Here is a 27,653-nt window from a genome sequence, read left to right as displayed (position 1 = left end):
CTGAAACAAAAAAATATCACTTCAAGAGGCATAGAAGAAAATACAGATTAATACTTTATAAGTTGAATACAGAGAAAACTTTTATATGGCAAGAAGGCAAATATTATCAAAGTCAATAATAACTGATAATTTGAAAAGACATATTTGCAATTTATCACAGAAACACTGGAAGAGGATGTGTTAATATCTCTACAAAAGCATCCCTATAAGACACAGGAGCAAAAAAAGACATGAAAGTCTACTCAAAATATGTTATATAACAATCTTTAAAAAAAGCTGAGACTTGACTTATAATCAGATACATATTAACACTATTTATATATAATTTCAACCAACATATCAGGAAATTTCAGACCAATTTCCCTTATGAATACTGATGTAAAATTAATAAAATTCTTGAAAAACGAATCCAAGAACAATGAAAACGATCTCCATCATGATCAAGTAGGTTTCATGCTAGTGATGCAGGGATGCTTCAATATACAGAAATCCATCAACATAATCTACTACATAAACAAACTCAGAGAAAAAAAACACTCAATCATCTCATTAGATGCTGAGAAAACCTTTGACAAAATTCTATACCCCTTCATGTTAACTCTTGGAAAGATCAGGAATTCAAGGTCCATACCTAAACATAATAAAAGCAATAAATAGCAAACCAGTAGCTAACATCAAACTAAATGGAGAGAAAATCAAGGACTAGACAAGACTGCCCACTCTCTCCCTACATATTCACTATAGTACTCGAAGTCGTAGCCAAAGCAATCAGACAACAAAAGGAGGTCAAAGGGGTACAAATTGAAAGGAAGTGGTCACCCAATCACAGAAAAACACACATGGTATGCACTCATTGATAAGTGGCTATTAGCCCAAATGCTTGAATTACCCTAGATCCCTAGAACAAATGAAACTCAAGACAGATGATCAAAATGTGAATCCTTCACTCCTTCTTTAAAAGGGGAACAAGAATACCCTTGGCAGGGAATAGAGAGGCAAAGATTAAAACAGACACAGAAGGAACACCCATTCAGAGCCTGCCCCACATGTGGCCCATACATATACAGCCATCCAGTTAGATAAGATGGATGAAGCAAAGAAGTGCAGGCCTACAGGAGCCGGATGTAGATCGCTCCTGAGAGACACAGCCAGAATACAGCAAATACAGAGGCAAATGCCAGCAGCAAACCACTGAACTGAGAATAGGACCCCCGTTGAAGGAATCAGAGAAAGAACTGGAAGAGCTTAAAGGGGCTTGAGACCCCATATGAACAACAATGCCAAGCAACCAGAGTTTCCAGGGACTAAGCCACTACCTAAAGACTATACATGGACTGACCCTGGACTCTGACCTCATAGGTAGCAATGAATAGCCTAGTAAGAGCACCAGTGGAAGGGGAAGCCCTGGGTCCTGCTAAGACTGAACCCCCAGTGAACGTGATTGTTGGGGGGAGAGCAGTAATGGGGGGAGGATGGGGAGGGGAACACCCATAAAGAAGGGGAGGTGGAGGGGTTAGGGGGATGTTGGCCCGGAAACCGGGAAAGGGAATAACAATCGAAATGTAAATAAGAACTACTCAAGTTAATAAAAAAAATTAATAAAAAAAAAAAAGAAAGGAAGTGGTCAAAATATCACTACTAGCAGATGATATGATAGCATACTTAAGTGACCCCAAAAGTTCCACCAGAGAACTACTAAGCCTGATAAACAACTTCAAAAAAGTGACTGGATATAAAATTAACTCAAATAAATCAGTAGCCTTCCTCTACTCAAAGGATAAACAGACTGAGAAAAAAATTAGGGAAATGACACCCTTCACAATAGTCACAAGTAACATAAAATACATTGCTGTGACTCTAGCCAAGCAAGTAAAAGATCTGTATGACAAGAACTTCAAGTCTCTGAAGAAAGAAATTGAAGATGGAAAGACCTCTCATGCTCATGGATTGGCAGGAGTAATATAGTAAAAATGGTCAGCTTGCCAAAAGCAATCTACAGGTTCAATGCAATTCCCATCAAAATTCTAACTCCATTCCTCATAGAGTTAGAAAGAGCAATCTGCAAATTCATCTGGAATAACAAAAAATCCAGGATAGAGAAAGAGAAAACTATCCTCAACAATGAAAGAACTTCTGGGGGAATCACTATCCCTGAACTCAAGCAGTATTACAGAGCAATAGTGATAAAAACTGTATGGTATTGGTTCAGAGACAGGCAGATAGATCAGTGGAATAGAATTGAAGACCCAGAAATGAACCCACACACCTATGGTCAATTGATCTTTGACAAAGGAGCTAAAACCATTCAATGGAAAAAAAAGATACCATTTTTAACAAATGGTGCTAGTTCAACTGGAGGTCAGCATGTACAAGAATGCAAATTGATCCACTCTTATTGACCTGTACAAAGCTTAAGTCCAAGTGGATCAAGGACCTCCACATCAAACCAGATACACTCAAACTAACAGAAGAAAAAGTAGGGAAGAGCCTCGAACACATGGGCACTAGGGAAAATTTCCTGAACAGAACACCAATGGCTTATAATCTAAGATCAAAAATCGACAAATGGGACCTCATAAAACTGCAAACCTTCTGCAAGGCAAAGAATGCTGTCATTAGGACAAAATAGCAAACAACAGATTGGGAAAAGATCTTTACCAGTCTTGCATCCTATACGGGACTAATAACCAATATGTACAAAGAACTCAAGAAGTTAGACTCCGGAGAATCAAAATAACCCTATTAAAAAATGGGGTACAGAGCTAAACAAAGAATTCTCAGCTGAGGAATATCGAATGGCTGAAAAATATCTAAAGAAATGTTCAACATCCTTAGTCATCAGGGAAATGCAAATCAAAACAACCCAGAGATTCCACCTCACACCAGTCAGAATGGCTAAGATCAAAAAACTCAGAGGTGACAGCAGATGCTGGCGAGGATGTGGGGAAAGAAGAATATTCTTCCCTTGTTGGTGGGATTCCAAGCTGGTACAACCAATCAGGATATCAGTCTGGAGGTTCCTCAGAAAATTGGACATTGAACTACCTGAGAACCAGCTATACCTCTCTTGGGCATATACCCATAAGATGCTCCAACATATAACAAGGACACATGATCCACTATGCTCATAGCAGTCTTATTTATAATAGGCAGAAGCTGGAAAGAATTCAGCTGTCCTTCAACAGAAGAATGGATACAGAAAATGTGGTACATTTACACAATGGAGCACTACCCAGCTATTAAAAACTATGATTTCGGGCTGGAGAAATGGCTCAGCGGTTAAGAGCACTGACTGCTCTTCTAGAGGTCCTGAGTTTGATTCCCAGCAACCACATGGTGGCTCATAACCATCTATAATAAGATCTGGTGCCCTCGTCTGTCATATATATGCAGAACACTGTGTATGTAATAAATAAATAGATCTAAAAATTTTTTAAAAAACCCTATGATTTCATGAAATTCATAGGCAAGTAAATAGAACTAGAAAATATCATCCTGAGTGAGGTAACCCAATCACAAAAAAAAAAAAAAAAAACCAAACAAACAAACAAAAAACACACATGGTATGCACTAATTGATAAGTGGATATTAGTCCAAAAGCTTGGATTACCCAAATTACAATCCACAGACCAGTTGAAGCTCAAGAAGAAGGACGATCCTGGACTCTGACCTCATAGGTAGCAATGAATATCCTAGTAAGAGCACCAGTGGAAGGGGAAGCCCTGGGTCCTGCTAAGACTGAACCCCCAGTGAACGTGATTGTTGGGGGGAAGGCGGCAATGGGGGGAGGATGGGGAGGGGAACAGCCATAAATAAGGGGAGGGGGAGGGATTAGGGGGATGTTTGCCCGGAAACCGGGAAAGGGAATAACACTTGAAATGTATATAAGAAATACTCAAGTTAATAAAAAAAAAAAGAAGAAGAAGAAGAAGAAGAAGGACGATCAAAATGCGGATGCTTCAGTCCTTCTTAGAAGGGGAAACAAAAATATTCATAGGAGGGGATATGGAAACAATATGGAGCAGAGACTGAAGGAATGGCCCCATTCAGAGCTTGCCCCATCCAGCGATCCAGCCCATGTATGTATGTATGTATGTATGTATGTATGTATGTATGTATGTATGTATATGTGTGTGTGTATATATATATATGGGCTGGATATATGTATATACAAACCATATATTTATTTATATATATATTTATGGACTATAACTACAGAAGAGAATGGAGGTGGGCTAGAATGCAGTTCAGTGACAGAGTGGGCTCCATTATCTCCAGAACCAAAACTAACAAAAGAATAAAAACAGACTCTAAACAGGAAGAGAGTTCTAAGAAACACTGTCAAGTGGGACCCCCTACACACACGCACACACACACACACACACACACACACACACACACACACACACACACACACAGAGTATCAAACATTTTACATAAAAGAGTTTACGTAAGAAATTATGCCTATATGAGCATATCACTAGAAAAATCAATGAGAAAACAAGGTTGGCCACCAAAGGAAGGGACAAAAAGAAAAGCCCATTATTGGGTAGCTGTGACTCCTCGATGTGAGTTTATCTTTTGCATATAAAAGCTAACATAGTTAAGAAGAAGCGATAGCAGGGAACCAAAATCTAAAACTGAGAGGAAACTACAACACACGAAACTCTGGGAACGTCCAATGGAGAGAAAAGCAAGCGCAGGGTCTGCTTTTACTGCTCCTTAAGCAGGGACAGAAAGAAAGTATGCCTTACATGGTTCATGGTAGGTGTGGTGGTTCGAATGACAATGTCTCCCACAAACTCAGATACTTGAACACTGGCTCCCCAGTTGGTGGTGCTTCGTAAAATCTTGGTGGTGCCCTGTGCTTGAGGAAGCACGCACTGGGTGCAGGCTTTGGGAGCAAAAGGTCCTGGCAATTTCCAGTGTGTTCCTTCTGCCTGGTGCTTGTGGTGAAAGAAGTGAGCTCTGAGCATCCTTGCTGCTGACACTTGCTGCCACACCTCCCCAACGTGACGGACTCCCAGCCTCCAGAACTGTAAGTCCAAATAAACCCATTGCCGTGTGAGCTGCCTTGGTCATGGTGTCTTCGCACAGCAACAGAAAGCTAACATAATAGGATTCTTTTCCCACCACGTGGTGCGGGTAAGGCAGTCTTGACTATTGTATATAGTCATAGAACTGAACAAAAGAGCAAATGTGGTGAAGCTAAGAACCAGGATGGGTGAAGAGGAAGGAATGCACGAAGATGGAACAAGTAGCAAGTAGATCTGTGACACTCAACAGAAATAGCTGCTACATATACAAACCCATGATAAGTCTGTCTGGAGGTTCACCACATGTGCACACACTGGAGCACATGCGTGCGCATTTCCGTTGGCACTCATACATGTTACGTGTATACACAGGAGTATATGCATGTGTACTTCCAATTGTACTCACATACATATTACACGTACACACACAGGAGTACATGTGTGTGCATTTCCATTTGCACTCATACATGTTACATGTATACACAGGAGTATATGCATGTGTACTTCCAATTGTACTCACATACATATTATAGGTATACACACAGGAGTACATGTGTGTGCATTTCCATTTGCACTCATACATGTTACGTGTATACACAGGAGTATATGCATGTGTACTTCCAATTGTACTCACATACATATTATAGGTATACACACAGGAGTACATGTGTGTGCATTTCCATTTGCATGCATGCATATTATGTGTGTACCCATGTGTATTTCCTTTCTTATCCTCTGAAGAGCTTTAGAACCCAGACCTTGGTTCCTGATATTATCTCCCCACTAAAAGCAACAAGGGTTATTGGAGAATGACTGGAGCCAGGGCTTGGGCATGTCAAAAATAAGCCAGAAACTTCAAAAGTTGTCTTTAAAAAAAAAGAAAAGCATGCTAGGTTACAAAGACAGATTCGATGTGAAAGGCCTGCTGAAAGTAGGCTAATTAATCTGAATAAGGAAGTAATTAAGGAACAACAGGACATAGAAATCGCCAGAGGAAAAAGGGGGAACTTAGTAGTTCATGCTAATGATAAGTAAAATTAACACCAGGAGGTGAAGAAAGGTTTCTCGTTTACAAAATAATGAATTCAGAGCAGTAACAGAAGTACTAGAGTAGAAAAATCAGACAAGGACAAACTGTTTCAAACTAGAATCCTGCCGGTGGATGCTAGCCCTGACTTGGCCAGAGGAGGAGACATCTGGATAAGGCACGGGATGCTTTACTAACTCCTAACGTGCCTACCCACAGTGCTCTGCATCAGCTGCAAGACTAGAAAATAAGAGTCACCATCACACAGTGGAAAACCAAATTATAATACCATGCTGATAGAAATTAGTACTGCACTGAGAGGCGTCCGTAAGCCTTGCAAAGGACACACCTCTAGTGTCATATCCAGGGGCAAATGTGTAACATATTCCAATAATGAGAAAGACTCAAGCAACTCAGATGAATACAATTCTATACCTAACAACTTAATAATGTTCCAAACAAAGATTATGTTAACAGTGAAATACATCCAATCACAGAATATAAGTATATAGGTACCATATATATGTATATATGTATATGTATGTATGTGTATATATATTCCTTGTTCTTAAGAAATGTAGACTAAAAAAAGAAATATATACTAATATGTTTGAGAAAAGAATAAATGTAACCACCAAATGATTCAAGAAAACATATAAATAAAACAACAAAGGAAGCAGAGTGTGAACAAAAGCTTCTGCCGAGATTGGATATGTAGATTTTCATAACTTTTAAAGAAACTTGACGTTAGTTCCAATAACAAGCTCAAAATGTAGGACCCTGTGTTCAGGTAAACGAAAATAGAAAGACCAAACAGGTAGGCTGAGGGTGAGATGCACGGAGACACAGCAGAAAGCCCCCTGAAGAATTACTTCAAAACAAATTCCAAAACACTCCTTGCAGCAGCCGGGAAGTCTGGGCCTGATGCTAGTTCTTCCTAATCACAAGTTAACCTGGGTGCAAGTGGCAGCCGGTAAAGCCTGACAGAGTCAGCTCTGCAGAAGAGAGAGACACGAACTGCAGAGTCACGCTGCTGGAGTCACTCTACAATATCGACAAGTTGTGTAACCCCTCCTTGCACGGCCGCCTCCTCGGGAAACCTTCTACAATATCTTCAAGTCAGCTGTCCTCAGAGGAGAGTGCACCCGGGTACTCCACACATTCCCTCAACACTTGTGCCCTCACTGCTCCTTAGACCGCCAGCAACAGAGCCACTAACCAAACAAGAATAGTGGGGTTAGTCAAATAAAAATTAAATAATGTCTGCCCAAGAGCTACATCAAGCAAGAAAGCACTCTGTGGCAAGAAAAACATCAAATTCGGATGAAGTCAACTTGGAATTTCAGGATTTCCACAGACTTAATTAGGCGAGCATCCCAGGGAAGTACGGTGCCAGCAGGCAGGTTCCAGTCTATGTCGTCACCCTCAAATCACACTTAAACACTCACTGCCACAAACAGAATCAAAGATATGTCTCCCTCTACCCAAATCCATGGCTATTTATATAAAAGCATGAATATCTGTTGACTTTGTTATTCTTCCCACAGTTTTCCTAGTTAAATAAATAACATTTTTACAATGTATGAGATCCTGTGACACATCTGTGAAAAAATAAGACCAATGCGCCCCTCAGTAGCTTACTTGGAATAAAACCTACAAAATCCTAGTCACATCTACCAAGTAACAATGTGTTTAAAGTATTACACAAGAAAAGATTATTCTGCCAATTCACGCTCTTGTCCCTCACCACTATAAATAAGCAACATCTATGCGCTCGTGTAACCAATGGATTTATAATACCTGTTCCAACAAAGGGGTCAAAGACAAGATCATTTTCTTTCACTTTTGCATGGTTGGCCATGATGAACGATAAACCAGCATCCATACTTGTATTTCCAATAAAATGTCTCTTTTTGACACTGTAGGACTCAATTAACTCTCTTTGTCCATCTGCAATCTAGATCAGAGGTATTTGTCAACTTAGTCTAGCTATACAGAACAGACTCAAGAGAATTATTCACAAGAAACTTATAGCACCCTGCTAACAAGAACACTTCTTTCCACTTATTACTATTCTAAACTTAATCGATTAAAAACATCAAAGGGACAATGGAACATCCTTTGGGTATATGCCCAGGAGTGGTATAGCTGGGTCTTCAGGTAGAACTATTCCCAGTTTTCTGAAAAGCTGACAAATCGATTTCCAGAGCAGATGCACAAGTTTGCACTCCCACCGCAATGGAGGAGTGTTTCCCCCTTGCTCCGTAGTCTTGACAGCATGCCACCTGAGTGTTTGATCTTAGCCATTCTGACCAGATGGAGTAAGATGGAGTCACACAGTTGTTTTGATTTGCATTTCCCTGGTGACTCTGAACATTTCTTTAAGTGCTTCTCTGCCATTCAGAATTGCTTTGTTAAGAATTCTCTGACTCTGTGCCATTTTTTAATTGAATTATATTGTGATCACTAAAATCAAATCTTTTTACTTCCTTTCAAATCCAGTAGGACTCCATTTAAACAGAATTATCCTAAGGAGTGGTCTTGAGTCTTCTCATCTCCCTCTTGTCCTTCAAGACAAGACATAATAACATGGGTCTTGGATTCCATCCACTTACTCCAGCCTCAAGGAAGTGAGCAGAACACATCCATGGTTTCATTTCCTTTCAGAAAGGAAGACTCAGATTTGAGATCTCCACAGATCACCAAACAGGCCCTGCCCTCTGCCCTCTCTCTGCTTCACAAAGAGCCATCCTGACATCATCCTAGGAAGACTTGCTTTCCATTATCATGTACCCCTTTTCCTAGGTCTCCTATCTAACAGGCTTTTTGTGTTTCACAAGGATCTCTTAAAAAAACGGACCACAAGTGCATACGCTTTGCATACGCTTTGGCAATATTAATCCGTACAGCAATTCTGATTCTCAAGTTGCTTCAAATTTTTACATATAAAAAAATATCGTTACGCTGTGGCATTCTGTTGTGTTTGCTCCGGGCCTCATGAATGCTTGAGCAGTGCTCCTGACTGACCCACCCCACATTTAGCTAAACAAACAAACACACAAACAAACAATGAAGATGGGTAGAAAGAACTTGCTCACCCATCTGCCAAAATAAATATTGTGTGGATTCTCGGGGATACAGTTTGGGTCCAAACCATAGTCCTCCAAAATGGAGAATACATGCTGTGGTTTCTTTAAGTTTACTTTTCCTTCGAATGGCAGGAATTCAAGTGCCTAAAAAAAAATAAATAAATAAAAAAGGAAACAAAAATTTACAGAAGAATCATAGAAAATGGTGCTTATTTACTAACATACACTGAGTGAGTCTGAGTCTGTCATCAGAACGAAACAAGATACACACACACACACACACACACACACACACACACACACAACATGGAAAGCATTTAACAGATATTATATGTTAACACACATCAACAGCTAGGGCGCACTGCCTGTGGGCTGAGTCAGCCCGGCACACTTACGTCTATCCGCTCCACTTTTTCTTCTTGAGTTAATGTTTTATTAAATGTGTGAATCTTTATTTTATATGTCGAGTCCGAATGCAGAAATGGAACCTAAAGAAGAGCAGACACTTTTTTTAAGCTTAGGAATTACACCTAACGTGCACACTTGCCTGTGCAAAAATCACATTTCACTACGCACCATCTTCTCCACGGGGTAACTTTTAAGAGAAGAATACAGCTCCTCGGGAGATTTTCCATGACCCCATAGTTCAAATAAAGACCTAGGAAATAAATGATTGGTACTAACCTCAGTAAAGAACTTAGTGCACGCAGTAATACATAATACTTATTTTACTAGTTCTTTATGCTTGATACAACAAAATGGTCACTGGCTGTGGTTCCTAATCTATTTGTGAGAAATACGTACACTGGAGACAAATAACAGTATAACCGCAAACCACACAAAGAAGTTGAACATTACGTGGAAGGAGGGAAATTCAACACTAAGTCAATGTATTTCCAAGTTTTCATCATTTACACACATACGGAAATGTAGAAATATATGTGCATATATTTGAGAGTCGCTACGGGTTGATCCAGGATCTCGTGTCTCCTAATAAGCACACTATCTGCCACTGAGCTGTATCTCATGCCCTTATTATTACGTATCGTACTAGACCAAACGATGTAATAAAATCAATCATTTTTTAATGTTTACCCTATTATAAAGGGAGAAGGGATGTAAATATAAACCCTACTATTACTACTTAGCTATAATTTGGTAAAACTTTTTTGCTATACATTTCACGTTTTGTGGTATGTATAAAATATTCCACACTGAAGGAGCTGGCGAGACTGCTCAGCGAGTAAGAGAACTTGCTACTCTTGCAGAGAACCCAACTTGGTTCCCAGCGGCCACTTTAGGCATCTGGCAACCACCAGTAACTACAGTTCCACAGGATCGAACTCTGTCTTCTGGCCTCTGAAGGCATCTGCACACACAGACATATGCTGACATCCAGGCACGCACTTATACGTATGAGATAAAAATAATAAATGTTTTTAGAATTCATACTAGAGCTATTTTAAATTAATGTTAAGCCTTACTCAACTACAGAAAACTCTGAATGACGTTTAAGAATGTCCTTGAAAGTCTACTTTAATTATCTGTAGGTAGCAAAACCTAGTTTGAAAAGTGAGTTTGTCTTCTACCAAATGGAGAGCAAGAAATGCTCCTCTCCTTAGCGACATCCTCAGGGAGACCGTAGCCACCGAAAGGGAAAACAACCAAATGTGAGTCCTCAGATGCTTTACCATGTTACAGAGTTATTAGCTTTCTACTTACCAAACATACGCATCGAAAACCATGACCTTTAAACACGTAACTTCTGAGTATGTGGGTGGCATTCTCAGCCTAATATCCCTTACTTCTGGAACTTAAAGACCTTAAATACCATAGATTTTAACATGATAAGTAAAGCAGAAATATCGCATTCGGCAGGAGCAGAGTCCCCAGCTCCTTCGGTATGGAATAGTTTGCTAGGCAAAGGGTAGTCTTCATTTTTTCTGTTGTTTCCATTTTCTAGTCATTATTGTTAAATAATTCCAAGTTCATTAACAAGCTGTGGTTTAAGGAATTAGATTTATAACTGAGCATACTTCTCAATAGGATAAAGTTAGATAAATATAAAAGTCACAGTTCATACCACATTACAAAACATTGTTAACCATGATAAATAAATAAATACATATATAATATATAATATATAATATATAATGTATAATGTATAATGTATAATGTATAATGTATAATATATAATATATATTCATTCCATTATTGAAAGCAATATCTAAGAAAAAGAACAGTTTCAATAACCTGCCATTATATTCAGGGAAAAAAGTAACTAAGGCTCAATCAAAATAAGAATATAGAAAAGGGGGGTTGGGGATTTAGCTCAGTGGTAGAGCGCTTGCCTAGCAAGCGCAAGGCCCTGGGTTCGATCCCCAGCTCCGGAAAAAAAAGAAAAAAAAAAAAAAAAGAATATAGAAAAGGAAAATCAGAGTAGTGATAAAAATCTAGAAACGAGAATAAGCAACAATTTATTCAAAAATATAGTTGTTAGAATTCATTTCTCTAATGCATATTTCACGCCAGTTTTGTCACCTTAAATTTACTAATCTGAGGGCTGGAGAGATGGCTCAGTAGTTAACAGCACTGACTGCTCTCCCAGAGGTCCCGAGTTCAAATCCCAGCAACCACATGGTGCCTCACAACCATCTGAAATGGGATCCAGTGCCCCCTTCTGGTGTGTCTGAAGAGAGCGACAGTGTACCCACATACGTAAAATAAATAAATAATTCCTTAAAAAACACTTAGTAATCTGATCGTTCAACTTAAAATCAAGGATGAGAAAAGCAGCTTTCGATTCTCCGTGACTCGGTTACCCTGAATGCGGCACCCACTCTATGAAAGAATGCGTCACTCGACACTAATGCTAGGACTCGCTTTTCACCTCTGCTGTAGAAGGGAACTTCTGTAAACCTGTGGAATTCGCTGCATCCCCTCTGCTACCTTCCATAGCAAGATCCAACCTACAGTGGCTATGAGGCTGTGTGTATGCCCACCCACATGACGAGTTTCACTTACTTGGCACACACAGTGCGTTTCATTAAGTTTCTTGCAATATCTTCAGAGGGAATGTTAAGAATCCAAAATGGAGACTGAAAGACAAACACAGGCATGCAAATTACTGCTGCAATGGGTTTCATGTGTTTTGATTCAAGGAGTCAACAGGAGAAATTCCTTTCTACCATGTAAAACAGGCAAATCTGAGCTCTGTTCAAAATAAAATCGTTCTGATAATAAAAAGATAAGTTATTTTGGTGGATAAGTTGTTATGATAATACTCTAAAACACTTTTATAAACCACTCCATAAATGAAAATATCAGTAAAATACAATTTAAAGTTACTTTTTCTTAAAACTAGTTTTCATACTGGCCTCTTAGTACATGTGTCAAGACCTTCCGCCTCCCCTCTTCCAAGGGTTGAAATTCTAGGCCTGTGCACAACAATGCAGTCAGGAGTAACCTCCATTTGCATTTATAAAGTTAGACTAGAAAACCAACTCAGATATGTGAGATGATGTCACAGGAGAGGTAGGTACAAGATAGAAGGAGGCCTGTCATTGGATGAGAAGGAAAGATGGGCGGGAGAAAAGTTTGAAGGAAGAGGAGGAGACTGGAAGGAAGAGAGAGGAAGAGAGGAGTGGGGAGAGAGAGAGAAGCGGTGGCAGGACAATGGAGGCTGACATAAAGATCTCGCTCTGTATATTTACAGGTTATCAATGTTCCTAAGGGTTGGATGGTACCGGGCTTTGTATGTTTAAGTGGACAATTATATCTTATCAATTGGATCTAAGATTATTGTGTTGTGTGTTCTTTTATGAGATGGTTTGAGTGTAGCAAAGTGTGTGGTGGCAGGAGACATTGGGCTGCCACAGAGTTGGGATGTGTTTCCGCCAAGATATTCTAGCAGATATCTTGGAGCACCATGGTGCAGGACCTAGCGGGGTAAACGACAACAGTACTTTTTTATTTTTGTATTTTTACAACAACACAGATACACAGTATACTGCCGGACTTTCTGGGACTCAGCATTCCTCACAATATCTTTAAGTATACATTGTGACTTATTTTTTTTTAATTATTAAATCTCTCCTTCCCTCTCCCCTCTGGCTTCCCTCTCTTTCTTTGTTCTCTAAATGGCTTGGGTTTTTGTTACTTGACACACTTAGACGAGGAACTGCCTCCATCTGATTGGCCTGGAGGAAGTCTGCTGGACATTTTCTTGATAGATGATTGCTAAGGAAAGGCCCTGCCTACTAGGAGCTGTGCCATCCCTCAGCAGGAGGCCCTGGGCATGTTAGAAAGCAAACTGAGCTAACCCATAAGTAGCATCCTCCATGATCTCTGCTTAAGTCCCGGCCTCCAGGTTCATGCCCTGACTTCCCATCATCACCGACTGGGATCAGGTTGTTTAAGCCAAACAAACCCTTTCTCCACAAGTTATTTTTGGTCACGATGTCTATCACCATAAGAGAAACCAAACTGTGAAAACACCCACCCCTCACAGATACTTAGCCTCTCTAAGCTACCCAGGCGAGGCTCCTTTTCCTGCCCTAACTTCCCAAGTGACAGGACAACATGGGTATGCTGCCACACCCAACCTGGTCTCTCATCTATGTATAGCTGTGGCCCGAGATGTCCTGTGAATTAATGATGATGTAAAGCCATGGCGTAGATTACTGTCACTAACTTGAATTATTTTATCATTTTATTTAATGTAAAAAGCAAAAAAACAAAACAAACAAAAAAAAAAAAAACAAACAAACAAACCAAAAAAACCTCTCAATCCTCAGTCCCACCAAATAAAACAGGGGAAAGCTCCAGGAAAAGGACCCCTTGCCAGAGCGAGGCCAAGCACAGCAGCATCCTGCCCTCAGCTCAGCATGCTCACACATTAGACCCACTTTCCCTCCTCATCCTTCCGGCCAGTGACTGAGTCACTCTGGAACTTCAACTAAGGCCTCTTAGCTATCGAAAGAAAAAGATGAGATTGTCATGCTCAATCTTTCTTCTTCCAACACTGATACTACACTATAATACTACGTTATAGAGAAATTCAAAAGAGCTCAAAGCAGGTCAGTCATCTTAGCTTTTGAAATTGTGGATACAGGGCTGGAGAGGCAACTCAGCCATTAAAGATATACCTTACAACCAAAAATCGTGGCTACCATGTATGGTCTACATATGGCCTATTTATGGTCTATGTGCGGTCTACATATGGTCATATATAGACATGGTCTGATGCAAACTCACCCTACCTTAACGTCCTCACACCATTCGAAAGCACATTCATGTGGCCTTCAAAACTGCTTGGTGATACTTATCTCTGATGCCACCAGGCTGACAGTGCAGTATCCCGAGTGACTGACAGCTCTCACGGTTTGTTTCTTAAAAACTTCTGATTTTAGCCAGGCTATGGTAGCTCATACCTTTAATCCCTACACTTGGAGACAGAGGCAGGTTAACCTCTGTGAGTTCCAGGCCAGCTTGTTTTACAGAGTATGCTCCAGGACAGCCAGGGCTACACAGAAATCATGTCTCAAAAACCATCCAACCAAAGAAACAAAAGATTTCTTGATTTTAAAATATTCAGGCTTGCGCTTGCCTAGGAAGCGCAAGGCCCTGGGTTCAGTCCCCAGCTCCGAAAAAAAGAACCAAAAAAAAAAAAAAAAAAAAGATATTCAGGCTTTTAAATCATTTATGATATTTAATATTATACCTTTTTTCCTTTCTTCTCTTTGTGGTTGGGGGTTATTCTACGTAACCTTGGGTACCTGAAACTCACTATGTAGACTAGGCTAGCCTCGAACTCAGAGATACTCCAACCTTTGCCTCCTAGTTGCTGGGATTAAAGGCATGTGCCACCAGGCCTGGCCCCTGGTATATTTCTAAGTGATAAAATAATGCAAATCTTGGTTCTTATGAAGCTATAAATGAAGATATGTCCTTTCTCTTGATCATGTCTATGTTTGCTTACCCAAAACCCTGACCTTATTTCAAACTACCATTTAAAAAATTCAAGTATTTCTACTGTGTCTGTGTGTATATTATGTGATTACATATATATTTCCATAGTTCAATATAATTTAAATAAAATAAATCTAGGTATTAAATTAAAATTTTACTCTAGCATATACTCAAAAATTTGGATTAACTTTTTCAATCCAAATTATATAAAAGATACCAATCTCAAATAACAAGTACTGGAAGTTTTTATTTCATTAGTATCTAAAATGTCCTACAGTACAATTAGCAGGGATTAAAATTTAATTAAATGATACTTGTATTTTACTAATTTAAAAGGGGATTATTACAGAAACTCTTCTGAAGCCCCATTTCTAACCATTCAAATACATGTAAGACAGTTCACAGAGCACAAACACCCGTAAATATGGAGGAATCATAGTCACTCTACTTGAACATATGTTCATTTTAGTTATTTTAAATACTTGTTCCTTCATCTGTTACCTCCACTCCATTATGCCAACCCATACTTAATTACTCAAGGTTGTAACAGATACAGGAAGAGTAAAGAAAGTTCTTCAGATCCAGATCATGACGGTTTACAGTTTTGATATAATCCACAAGTTTCTCGGTTAATGGTCTTAACCTGCTATTCCTCTCGCCTGAGGGCGGCTGCCCTGCCAGTTTCTCAGTCTCATCTATAACAGACACTAGCAATGGGCTTTCCGGGCTCCAAGACCTCAGAAAGAACATATGGCCCCTGCCTGTATGCACAACTGTGAGGCTTGGCCTGCAGGGGCAACTGGGAGCAAGAACTCAGGAAAGAAGCTGTGTTCTCAGAGACAGAATGACTGATGAGAACTGCAGTACCTGCCTTGGGCGAGCTTTAGCACCCTGCCTGTCTCTATGTGGAAACTGCACTAATAGATTAAAAAATGCTCCCCTTGTCCATCCGTCCGCCCCCCACCCCCTGGCAAAAGCTAAGATTATCATCCGATAGCGTCTCAGGCCTATAGAAACGCTTCCTGCATCTTGCTATGACCACCTCTGTGATGTACAGTGGGACATATTTCAGCCTTGCCTTAGTTTATGACTGCCTTTATTCTATAAAACCAGGAAAACTGCTGCACTGAAACACGGGATTTAGGGTAACGTAAATCTGTGTTCCCAGGCCATAATCATTCAAACTGACTCCAAAATAAACTACCCTCCTATTCGCTTTAAAAAAGAAATCGCCTTACCTTTGTCTCCTGACTGCTAGTGAACTGGCCTCCAAACAGCGAGAGTAAAGACGTTATTTCCTGTATTGAAATCAGAGAAAATATACTTCGTTATAGTTTGAGGCAGAAATGTCCCCCAAGGGCTCACGTTTTTCACGTTAATGACCTTTGAACACTGGAGAATGTTTAGGAGTCCTTGGCTAAGTCCGTCACTAAGAGGCAGGCTTTGAGAATGATTCCCATGTGATTCCCACCTGTTTCTTGGTATGTGTCGAGTGAACATGCAGCTTCCTCATAGCCCTGCCTCAGACGGCCACTCCACTGTGCCTCCAACTGGATTCTCTGAAGTCAGGAGTCACAATAAAGCTCTGCTCCGTTGGGTTCCTTCTGACAAGTGACTAAAGTGCATCTTAAACCCTTTAATCTCAGTCTGCTAAGGAGAGTAAGGCTAATGATAGAAATAAGAGAGGAGGTGGACATCTACCTGAAGCATACAGGTGTTGGCGTCAGGCAATTCTAATATACAGCTTGGAGATTTTGATAGTCCTAACTGTGGTTAGCAATCTCTGAGAAATTTTATACATGAGCTGCAAAAGAATTTCCTCAGAAACTCTTCTGTCCTGATTTGGGGAGGTGAAAAAAAATTTTTTTACAAATGTTACAGATTAGTAAATAAGATAATCAACTAATATAAAATGAATTATTAAACATGATTTGAAGATGTTCGGAAAATAAATAATTCGCTAGAGAACATAATTGTGAGTTCGAAACATCTAAGTGCATGGTTAACCTTTCAGTAAAGTAATAAAACTAGAGAGGGTTAACAGTCTTGTTTGTTTATGAGATTGTCATATAACCAAGGCTGCCTTGACTTTCTGGGGGTGGGGTGATATTTTATTGATTTACATTTCAAATGTTATCCCCTTTCCCAGTTCCCCTCTGCAAACCTGCTATCCCATCCTCCCTCCCCCTGCTTCTATAAGGGTGCTCCCCCACCCACCCACCCACCCACTCCCGCCTCCTTGCCCTGGCATTCCCCTATACTGGGACATCGAGCCTTCCCAAGACCAGGGCCTCTCCTCCCATTGATGTCCAATAAGGCTATCCTCTGCTACATATGCGGATGGAGCCATGGGTCCCTCCATGTGTACTCTTTGGTTGGTGGTTTAGACCCTGGGAGCTCTGCGGTGGTCTGGTTGGTTGATATTGTTTTTCCTGTGGGGTTGCAAACCCTTCAGCTCCTTTAGTCCTTTCTTTGACTTCTCCATTTGGGAACCCCATGTTCAGTCCAATGGTTGGCGGCAAACATCCACATCTGTATTGGTCAGGTGCTGGCAGAGTCTCTCAGGGGACAGCTATACCTTGCTCCTGTCAGTAAATACTTCTTGGCATCAGCAATAGTGTCTGGGTTTGGTGTCTGGATATGGGATGGATCCTCAGATGGGGCAGTCTCTGGATCTCCTTTCCTTCAGTCCACACTCTGTCTCCATATTTCCTCCCTTGAGTATTTGAATAGTACTCCATTGTATAGATGCACCACATTTTCTGTATCCATTCCTCTGTTGAGGGACATCTGGGTTCTTTCCAGCTTCTGGATATTACAAAAAAAAGACTACTATGAACATAGTGGAGCATGTGTCCTTATTATATGTTGGAGCATCTTTTGGGTATATGCTCAGGAGTAGTATAGCTGGGTCCTCAGGTCCTATGTCCAATGTTCTGAGGAACCTCCAGACTGATTTCCAGAGTGGTTGGTTGTACCAGTTTGCAATCCCACCAACAATGGAGGAGTGTTCCTCTTTTTCCACATCCTCACCAGCATCTGTGGTCACCTGAGTTTTTGATCTTAGCCATTCTCACTGGTGTGAGGTGAAATCTCAGTGTTGTTTTGATTTGCATTTCCCTGATGACTAAGGATGTTGAATATTTCTTTAGGTGCTTCTCAGCCATTTGGTATTCCTTAGTTGAGAATTGTTTAGCTTCATTTTTAATAGGGTTATTTGGCTCTCTGGAGTCTAACTTCTTGAGTTCTTTGTATATACTGGCTATTAGCCCTCTGATGTAGGATTGGTAAAGATCTTTTCCCAATCTGTTGGTTGCTGTTTTATGCTATTGACCTTTGCCTTAGAGAAGCTTTACCTTGACCTCTTGATTCACCTGCTTCCATTTCCCAAACGTTGGGGTTACAGGAGTGTACCACCATACCAGCCCAGAGTCAACATCTTAAATGTAACATGCATGTAATGAGGAAATCAGACCAAAGAATGCACACATTCTTCAAGCAGTATCTTTGTACTGATAAACATGGGATGACTGCAGAAATACTTTGCTTTGTCATGCTGCCAAATCATTTGCTTCAATAAGATACAGCAAGTAAACTATCCTTCCACATTGGTTGGACCTATGAGGAAGTAACTAAGAAGGTGAGTGTCTCCACTACTGTTTGCCAACACTCTCCTTCCCTCCCTTCCAGAAGGTCATTACACCTTGACCACAGCCATCAGGAGAGAACAATACCACCAAGCTTCCCACTCCAAATCACCAAGAAAGGGAGATGTGAGCAACAAACGCCACCTCTGGTTCTCTTTTGGTATGCGTCAAGCTGTTTCTTGTACTAGAAGGCTATTCATTTTAGGAAGAGTTGGGGTGAATGTAATGAACATAAACTGCATAGAAATCATGGAATAAAAAGAGGTGGTGAGGGGTAAGTTCAATCCCAGCATGAGAATGGATCATAAACCTGTCCAGACTGACAAAACATCAGTGAAGACAGCCCAAGGGCTTTTACAACACAGGTTTGAATATGAGACATGAAACACAGGACTAAGGCTACAATTTGATGTTCAGATCTTGAGAATACTACCATGCCCTTTGACTCTCCAGTTCGTTATAGGTAAGTTACCATAGCGACCAGATGGGGTAGGACATCCACATGTAGAGATCAGCACAATCCAGATGGTGCCTGCAGCTCTGTCCTCTCCTTAGCTCTACTCCCCAGGTGCTCCCTAACTCTATCTTGTACACTTCCTTCGTACGTTCTGATTGAGAGGCGTCCACCTTGTTTCCCTTTTCTCATTTTCTTATTTCCGTAGGGAGACATAACCTTCATCCTAACCACAAAGCACTATGCTCACTCCTGCCCATCCCTGCTCGGGAAACCTTCCCTCTCTCCTTATCTGACATGTTGTGTGCCTCCTTTCAGCTCTCCTTTAACGTCTGACTTCTGAGCATCTGTACTTGGCCTACCACTTTTTTGTAAACTTGTGGGTATACTCACATAAGTAAGGAAGGCCTGGTACCTACGGAGGCCAGAAGAACCCCCCCCAACCCACCCACCTGGGGTTACAAATGGCTGTGGGCAGTATCCCGATACAGATGCGGGACAACAGATACAGGTCCTCTGGAGGAGCAGTGGTCCTTAGCCACCTCTTCAGTCCCAGTGGTTCACCACTTTTTGAGCATGAAGTAGAAGAAATCTCATCATTTCCAGGTTTTCTTGGGCAGAACAATAACAAATGTTTACCCTAACATACATTTGGTCTCATCCCCTACACCCACGCTCTAACCTATTCCCTTCTTGCTCACACTAGATTAGTTTCTTAATCTTTTAATATTCCAACAGATGCTTACTAACTCCAGTCTTACTGCTCAAGTCTGTCCTTCATTTTACTGTCTGTTAAAAACCATCTAATTCTGCCTCTTCTAACCTGTTTAACTCCTCTTCCAAGTTATAGAGGGCTCAGTGTCTTCTCTGGTCCACCAACCTACTTCTGTTTACCACTCTGTTACATAACTGGTGACTAGTAATGGACAACAGTTTACACTTCCAAAGTACTTATTTCCTTTGCCCAGTTAACTAATGCTGTAGCTCATGTCATCCCCACCTTGAAAGGCAACATCCCCCATTCATTAATGGACAAAGACTCCCTTTTTAAAGGCTCCCACTAAGTGCCCTTCATCGTTGCGCTTCAATAAGTTGACTATGCTCTCGCATCTGCTAGTCCTGAGCCTAAGTAAACATTAAGCTCTTGAAGGGCAGAGCTGTCAGTCAGCGCACCCTCAGCATTCCGTGTACGCGACTCGAATGTTGTTTCTTGAGTAAATAAAAGTTTTCTCCCAACTTCATCAAGTACCAACCCAAGCCTTCCATCGTGCCTGAACCTATTTTGACACTTCTCACTCCACCGAGCGACCCCATGGATGTCTCCGTCCCGAGTCGGGTCCGGTTCACCTGCTTTACTGCGGCGTCAGGCGCACGTGCAGAGCTGGATGGCAGGGCACTGTCCCGGAGAAAGGCTGCCCGGGACTCAGAGCGGACAGCGGCCTCACCCCCGCCCAATCCAGGCGCGCGCAGCAGCCCGCAGAGACCCCTCCCCTAGTCGGCGCGTGCGGAGTGCGAGCCTCTGCGCCCGGCACCCCAGGACGGCTCACCGGCAGGCGGAACTCCAGGTGCTCCTGTGCCATGAGCAGCAGATAGCGATTCAAGGAGCCCGGCAGCGCCATTGCGGCTACTATGGTACGCCTGCGCGGCCTCCACCGGCCCGCCCCCTCCTCCCCCCTGGAGCTAAGTTTCCGCCGAGCCTCAGCCCGGAGCCGGAAACGGAAGCTAAACCAGAAACAGGTGGCACCTTCTAGGAAGGGGCATGACGGGGCGGAGCGAGATTATAAGGTTCACAAAGCCTGTGGCTATCCTGGCATGCTCCCCTTGTGAAAGGTGCATTGTTTTAAGGGGCAGACTGCGGTGATCCTGCGCAGTTCCCCAGTGATGCTCCTCTTGGAGTGTTCTTCCGACTCCTCCCTCAGCTCTTCGACTCAAAACTGAACCGAAACTTCACTGTAAAGTGTAGGTAGACTCCTAATCGTTCAGGGTTCTGGGGCTCACTAGCTAGAACACTGAGTGTACTTTTCGTGATTATGCGAAACTTTTTCAAGAGCTGTCAAGGACCCACCTTGGTTTTCTCTGTAAGGAAACCAACAAAAAACCCTTCCTCGGACTAGCATTCAGTAATTATGCTATGTTGTTACAGGCACACAGTCAATCCACAGTCAACTGTAGATTAAAAACATTGGCAGAAGCTACCCTAATTATTCACATGAGCCAAATACCAAAAGAGTTTGTAAGATATATAGCTACCCATATATATGTTCCACAACTGTCATTTCTGTTAAAAGTACTGAACCCTTTGTCCTGCTGAGACCTGTATTTGGGGGATTTTGCATTCCACCTTGATAATTCACAGCATATAAAAGTATCCTATTTCTTCCATATGCCAGAAACATAGTTGGTGTTTAGTGGTAGTGATCAAGCCAGCCAGCACACAGTGATGACCCTTGTTAATCAAACCTCAGTTCCACCATTTGTTATCCCTAGGCTCTCAGCAAATTTCATAACATCTGTGTGCCTCATTTTTTTTTTTTGTATAAAGCTGGAATATTGCCTCCTACAGATAATAGCTACAATTACTAGGTGTAATAATATTCAAACTTCGATGTATAGTTTATTGCATGAGTCCAAAAAATAGCATTGGAAAAGGTTTTTTTTTTAATTGGGTATTTTTTTATTTACATTTCAAATGTTAACCCCTTTCCCAGTTTCCTGTCCATAAACGCCCTATCCCATCCCCTCTCCCCCAGCTTATATGAGGGTGTTCCAGTCCTGATGTTTCTGTACACTGGGGGATTGAGCCTTGGCAGGACCAAGGGCTTCTCCTCCCATTGATACTCAACAAGGTCATCCACTGCTACATATGCAGCTGGAGCCATGGGTCTGTCCATGTTTACTCTTTGGATGGTGGTTTTGGTGCCTGGGAACTCTGGGGTGGTCTGGTTGGTTGATTTTGTGGTTCTTCCTATGAGGTTGCAAACCCCTTCAGCTTCATCAGTTCTTTCTCTAACTCCTCCCTTGGGGAGCCTGTGGTTGGCTGGGAGCATCGGCCTCTGCATTTTCAAGCTCTGGGAGAGCCTCCAGGAGACAGCTATGTCAGGCTTCTGTCAGCATGCACTTCTTCGAATTAGCAATATTGTCTGCGTTTGGTGGCTGTATAAGGGCTGGATCGCCAGGTGAGACAGTCTCTGGATGGTCTTTCCTTCAGTCTCTGCTCCAAAATTTGTCTCTATATTTCCTCCTGTGAATATTTTTGTTCCCCATTCTAAGAAGGCCTGAGTCCTCCTCACTTTGGTTGTCATTCTATTTAAGCTTAAGCTTCTTAACATGAAGGGGTGTTGAATTTTCTCAAATGCTTTCTCAGCATCTAATGAGATGATCATGTGGGGTTTTTTCCTTTAAGTTTGTTTATATAGTAGATTACATTGATGAATTTCCAGATACTGAACTATCCCTGCATCCCTAGGATAAAGCCTAATTGATCATGATGGATGATCATTTTGATGTGTTCTTGGATTCGTTTTGCAAGAATTTTATTAATTTCGCATCAATATTCATAAGGGAAATTGGTCTGAAGTTTTCTTTCTTTGTTCGGTCTTTGTTTGGTTTAGGTGTAAGTGTAAGCGTGTTGACATAGAAGGAATTGGGCAATGTTCCTTCTGTTTCTATTTTGTGGAATAGTTTGGAGAGTATTGGTATTAGGTCTTCTGATAGAATTCTCCACTAAACCCATCTGGTCCTGGTCTTTGGTCTTCTTCTTGTTGTTGTTGTTGTTGTTGGGAGACTTTTAATGACTGCTTCTCTTTCTTTAGGAGTTATGGGACTGGTTAGATGGTTTATCTTATCCTGATTTAACTTTGGTACCTGGCATCTGTCTAGAAAATTGTCCATTTCATCCAGATTTTCCAGTTTTGTTGAATATAGGCTTTTGTAGTAGGATCTGAAGATTTTTTTTAATTTTCTCAGTTTCTGTTGTTATGTCTCCCTTTTCATTTCTGATTTTGGTAATTTGAATACTCTCTCTGTGCCCTCTGGTTAGTCTGGCTAAGGGTTTATCTATCTTGTTGATTTTCTCAAAGAACCAGCTCCTGGTTTTGTTGATTCTTCATATAGTCCTTTTTGTTTCTACTTGGTTGATCCCAGCCCTGAGTTTGATTATTTCCTGTTGTCTACTCCTCTTGGGAGTATTTGCTTTTTGTTCTAGAGGTTTCAGGTGTGCTGTCAAACTGCTAGTGTATGCTCTCTCCAGTTTCTTTCTGCAGGCACTCAGAGCTATGAGTTTTCCTCTTAGCACTGCTTTCATTGTGTGCCATAAGTTTGGGTAGGTTGTACCTTTATTTTCATTAAATTCTAAAAAGTCTAATTTCCTTCCTTTTTCTTCCTTGACCAAGTTATCATTGAGTAGAGCATTGTTCAGCTTCCATGTGTTCAGCTTCTATGTGGGCTTTCTGTTGTTTTTGTTATTATTGAAGACCAGCCTTAGTCCATGGTGATCTGGTAGGATGCATGAGATTATTTCTATCTTATTGTATCTGTTGAGGCCTGTTCTGTGACTGATTATACGGTCAATTTTGGAGAGGGTACCTGTACTGGGTAGTTTTGTGAGTCAACTTGACATGGGCTGTGGAAATGCCTTAATAAGATTCACTCAACTAGTGATCAAGGGGGAAGGACCCACTGTGGGTGGTGCCATCCCTGAGCTGGTAGTCTTGGGTTCTATAAGAGAGCAAACTGAGCAAGCCAGGGGAAGCAAGCCAGTAAGTAACATCCCTCCATGGCCACTGCATCAGCTCCTGCTTCCTGACCTGCTTGAGTTCCAGTCCTGAGTTCTTTGGTGATGAACAGCAATGTGGAAGTGTAAGCTGAATAAACCCTTTCCTCCCCGACTTGCTTCTTGGTCATCATGTTTGTGCAGGAATAGAAACTCTGACTAAGACAGTAGCATGAGGTGGTGAGAAGAAGGCATATTATTTTGTTTGAGGATGAAAGGTTGTATAAATATGGTAAATCCATTTGGTTCATAACTTCAGTTAGTTCTCTGTGTCTCTGTTTGGTTCTGTTTCCATGATCTCTCCATTGATTAGAGTAGGGTGTTGAAGTCTCCCACTATTATTGTATGAGGTATTATGAGTGCTTTGAACTTTAGTAAGGTTTCTTTTATGAATGTAGGTGCCCTTTCTTTTTTTTTTTTTCTTTTTTCTTCTTTTTTCTTTTTTTCGGAGCTGGGGACCAAACCCAGGGCCTTGTGCTTGCTAGGCAAGCACTCTACCACTGAGCTAAATCCCCAACCCCGTAGGTGCCCATTCATTTCAAGCAATTGAGAGTTTATCTTGGTGGATTTTTCCTTTGATGAATATGAAGTGTTCTTATCTTTTTTTATAACTTTTGTTTGAAAGTTGATTTTATTCACTATTAGAATGGCTACTACAGCTTGTTTCTTGGGACCATTTGTTTGGAAATTGTTTTCCAGCATTTTACTCTGAGGAAGTAACTGTCTTTGTCACTGAGGTGTGTTTCCTGTGTGCAGCAAAATACTGGGTCCTGTTTACATATCCAGTCTCTTAGTCTATGTCTTCTTATTGGGGAGTTGAGTTCACTGATGTTGAGAGCTATTAGGGACCAATGATTGTTGTTTCCTGTAATTTTTGTTATTAGAGGTGGAATTATGCTTGTGTGGCTATCTTCTTTTAGGTTAGTTGAAACAAGATTACTTTCTTGGTTTCTCTAGGGTGTAGCTTGCCTCCTTATATTGGGCTTTACCATTCATTATCCTTTGTAGTGCTGGATTTGTAGAAAGATATTGTGTAAATTTGGTTTTGTCATGGAATATCTTGGTTTCTCCATCTATGTTAATTGAGTTTGGCTGGATATAGTAGCCTGGGTTGGCATTTGTGTTCTCATAGGGTCTGTATGACATCTGCCCAGGATCCTCTAGCTTTCATAGTCTCTGTTGAGAAATTTGGTGTAATTCTGATAGATCTGCCTTTTTGTGTTACTTGACCTTTTTCCCTTACTGCTTTTAATATTCTTTGTTTTATGCATTTGGTGTTTTGACTATTATGTGACAGGAGGAGTTTCTTTTCTGGTCCAGTCTATGTGGAGTTCTGTATGCTTCTTATGTTTACAGGCATTTCTTTCTTTAGCTTAGGGAAGTTTTCTTCTATAATTTTGTTGAAGATATTTACTGGCCCTTTAAGTTGTGAATCTTTGCTCTCTTCTATACCTATGATCCTTAGGTTTTGTCTTCACAGTGTATCCTGGATTTCCTGGATGTTTTGGGTTAGGAGCTTTTTGTGTTTTGCATTTTCTTTGATGGTTGTGTCAATGTTTTCTATGGTATCTTCCACCCCTGAGATTCTCTCTTTTATTCTATTGGTAATGCTTCCATCTATGACTCCTGATCTCTTTCCTAGGTTTGCTATCTCCAGGGTTTTCTTCCCTTTGTGATGTCTTTATTGTTTTCTATTTCCATTTTTAGATCCTGGATGGTTTTGTTCAATTCCTTCACCTGCTTGGTTGATTTTTTTTTTTCCTCTTTAAGAGTTTCTACCTGTTTACCTGTATTGTCCTGTATTTCTTTAAGTGACTTATTTATGTCGTTCTTAAAGTCCTCTAACATCTTCATGAGTTGTGAATTTAAATCAAAATCTTGCTTTTCCAGTGTTTGGGGGTATCCAGGACTTGCTGTGGTGGGGGGATTGGGTTCTGATGATGCCAAGTGGCCTTGGTTTCTGTTGCTTTTGCCCTTGCCTCTTGCCATCTGCTTATCTCTGGTGTTACCTGGTCTTGCTGTCTCTGACAGTGGCTTGTCCCTCCTGTAAGCCTGTGTGCCAGCACTACTGGGAGACCAGCTCTCTCCCTGTGGGATCTGGGATCTGGGTACAGGGTCAGCTCAGGGCGGAGGCAGAAATCCGAAGGATCTTGCCCCAGACTGTTCCTCAGTTCCTGTGTCCTGAGGGCTCCGTGCAGGCCCCTCAGAGCAGAAGTGGTGGTCTTACTTGTGCTCTCAGGTGTCTCAGTGCTCCTGGGAGACCAACTTTCTCCCAGTGGGATCTTGATACAGAGAGCTGTGGTGCAGGGTCAGCTCTGGGTGCAGGTGGATACCCCGAAAGCTCTTTTGTTGTTTTTCTAATGAGATTTTCTGTTTTTAAAAAGAGAAATTTGCCTTTGTTAGTGTTGCTCAAATCCTTTCGGGGGCAGGGTGGGGGGAGGCAATGTAAGCAACAGCTACCATGCCTGCCAAAATCCCAAGTACAAAAAAGGCACAGGCTATGGGTGCTCTGACCTCAACAGGCTACACCTGAAAAGCTTTACCCAGCAGTGAGGAGGGATTACCTGTAGCAAGGAGATGGACATATTGGACTTCCTAGCATTCCTACTCTCTGGTGTAGTACCTACAAACCAGCTACAAGGACTTTCCACTGGGCCTACCTGCCTTTCTGGGTTCTGACTCCAAAGGAAGTACTACTAAAATCACAAGAGTCAAATCCTTAAAACTATCACACCTCTCATTAAAATAAAAATCATTCTGATAATAAAAAGTTTAGTTAATAAGTTGTTAGGATAATACTCTAAAATGTAAGAACGCTGTTATAAACTACATAAATGAAAATTCAGTAAAACACACTTTAAAGTTACTGTTTTGTTTAAACTAGTTTTCATGAATTCCAGATTGGCCTCAAACTCTATGTTCTATGTGTTAAGATCTTCACTCCTCCCCGTCCCAAGTGTTGAAATTATAGGCCTGTGCACAACACCCAGTTTAGGATTCCTCTTCATTTGCATTTATAAAATTTGAATAGAAAACTAGAACAGATATGCAGAGTTATGCTGGACTTTATAACTGACCATTCCTTACAGTATCATCATGAACAAGAATGGTGCCCACAGTCTGATACGTCTGAGTGCTTAGTCCAGAGTGGAACTGTTTGAGAAGGATTAGAAAAACTAGGTGTAGCCTTAATGAAGTACATGTGGAGGAAGTGTCACTGGGAGTGGGCTTTGAGGTTTCAAAAGCCCACAACAGGCCAGTGTCTCTTTCTGCCTGTGGATCAGGACGCAGCTCTCGTCTGCAGCTCGAGCTGCTTGCAGGCCGCCAGGCTGATAACTAAACCTCTACAAGTGTACAAAGCCCCCGACGTTTTCCCTTACAAGGGCCGCCTTGGTCATGGTGTGGCTTCATAGCAATATATTGTGAATAAGGCACATTATTAATTAGCTTTGCTTTGAAGCACCGTTATGGATAGATAACACATAACTGGATGCTAGTGAAAAGACTAAGTAGATTTCAATTGTAATTTGATTATTCACCTTTAAGAGTACAGAAAATGTACACTAAAATGTTCTTTTAAGGATTTTTTATTTTATTTCTGTTATCATCAGTGTATGTGTACATTTATAATTGATAGGGGGTGGCAATACATAGAGGTC

At 41.2% G+C, this 27,653-nt stretch overlaps 1 protein-coding gene across 40 annotated transcripts in view; it reads right to left on the bottom strand.

The window, feature by feature from the left end:
• Trmt11 (tRNA methyltransferase 11) overlaps positions 1 to 20,882 on the bottom strand; it is a 197,588-nt gene extending 176,706 nt beyond the window's left edge. For 12 of the 40 annotated variants that reach the window (XR_015634093.1, XR_015634089.1, XR_015634071.1 and 9 more), the window contains exons 1-7: positions 20,771 to 20,877; positions 16,361 to 16,420; positions 12,177 to 12,250; positions 9,729 to 9,810; positions 9,548 to 9,640; positions 9,162 to 9,296; positions 7,864 to 8,020 (exon numbers count right to left, since the gene is read on the bottom strand). Coding sequence is in view for 32 of the 40 variants with exons in the window: in XM_087578833.1 (XP_087434959.1) it covers positions 7,864 to 8,020; positions 9,162 to 9,296; positions 9,548 to 9,640; positions 9,729 to 9,810; positions 12,177 to 12,250; positions 16,361 to 16,420; positions 20,771 to 20,842 (673 nt within the window). In the remaining 8 variants the exon portion in view is untranslated. Of the gene's footprint in view, positions 1 to 7,863; positions 8,021 to 9,161; positions 9,297 to 9,547; positions 9,641 to 9,728; positions 9,811 to 12,176; positions 12,251 to 16,360; positions 16,421 to 16,593; positions 16,738 to 16,823; positions 16,960 to 19,675; positions 19,835 to 20,476 lie in introns of those variants that run through there. The other 28 variants (XR_015634094.1, XM_087578969.1, XM_087578962.1 and 25 more) reach the window with 17 other exon arrangements.
• Between the last annotated feature and the right edge of the window lie 6,771 nt (positions 20,883 to 27,653).

This window comes from Rattus norvegicus, chromosome 1 (assembly GCF_021556685.1).
Source record: "Rattus norvegicus strain SHRSP/BbbUtx chromosome 1, alternate assembly SHRSP_T2T, whole genome shotgun sequence".
In the NCBI taxonomy this organism is placed as follows: domain Eukaryota; kingdom Metazoa; phylum Chordata; class Mammalia; order Rodentia; family Muridae; genus Rattus; species Rattus norvegicus.
The sequence above is the reverse complement of the archived record's forward strand: the minus strand, read 5'-3'. Positions and strand labels throughout refer to the sequence as shown.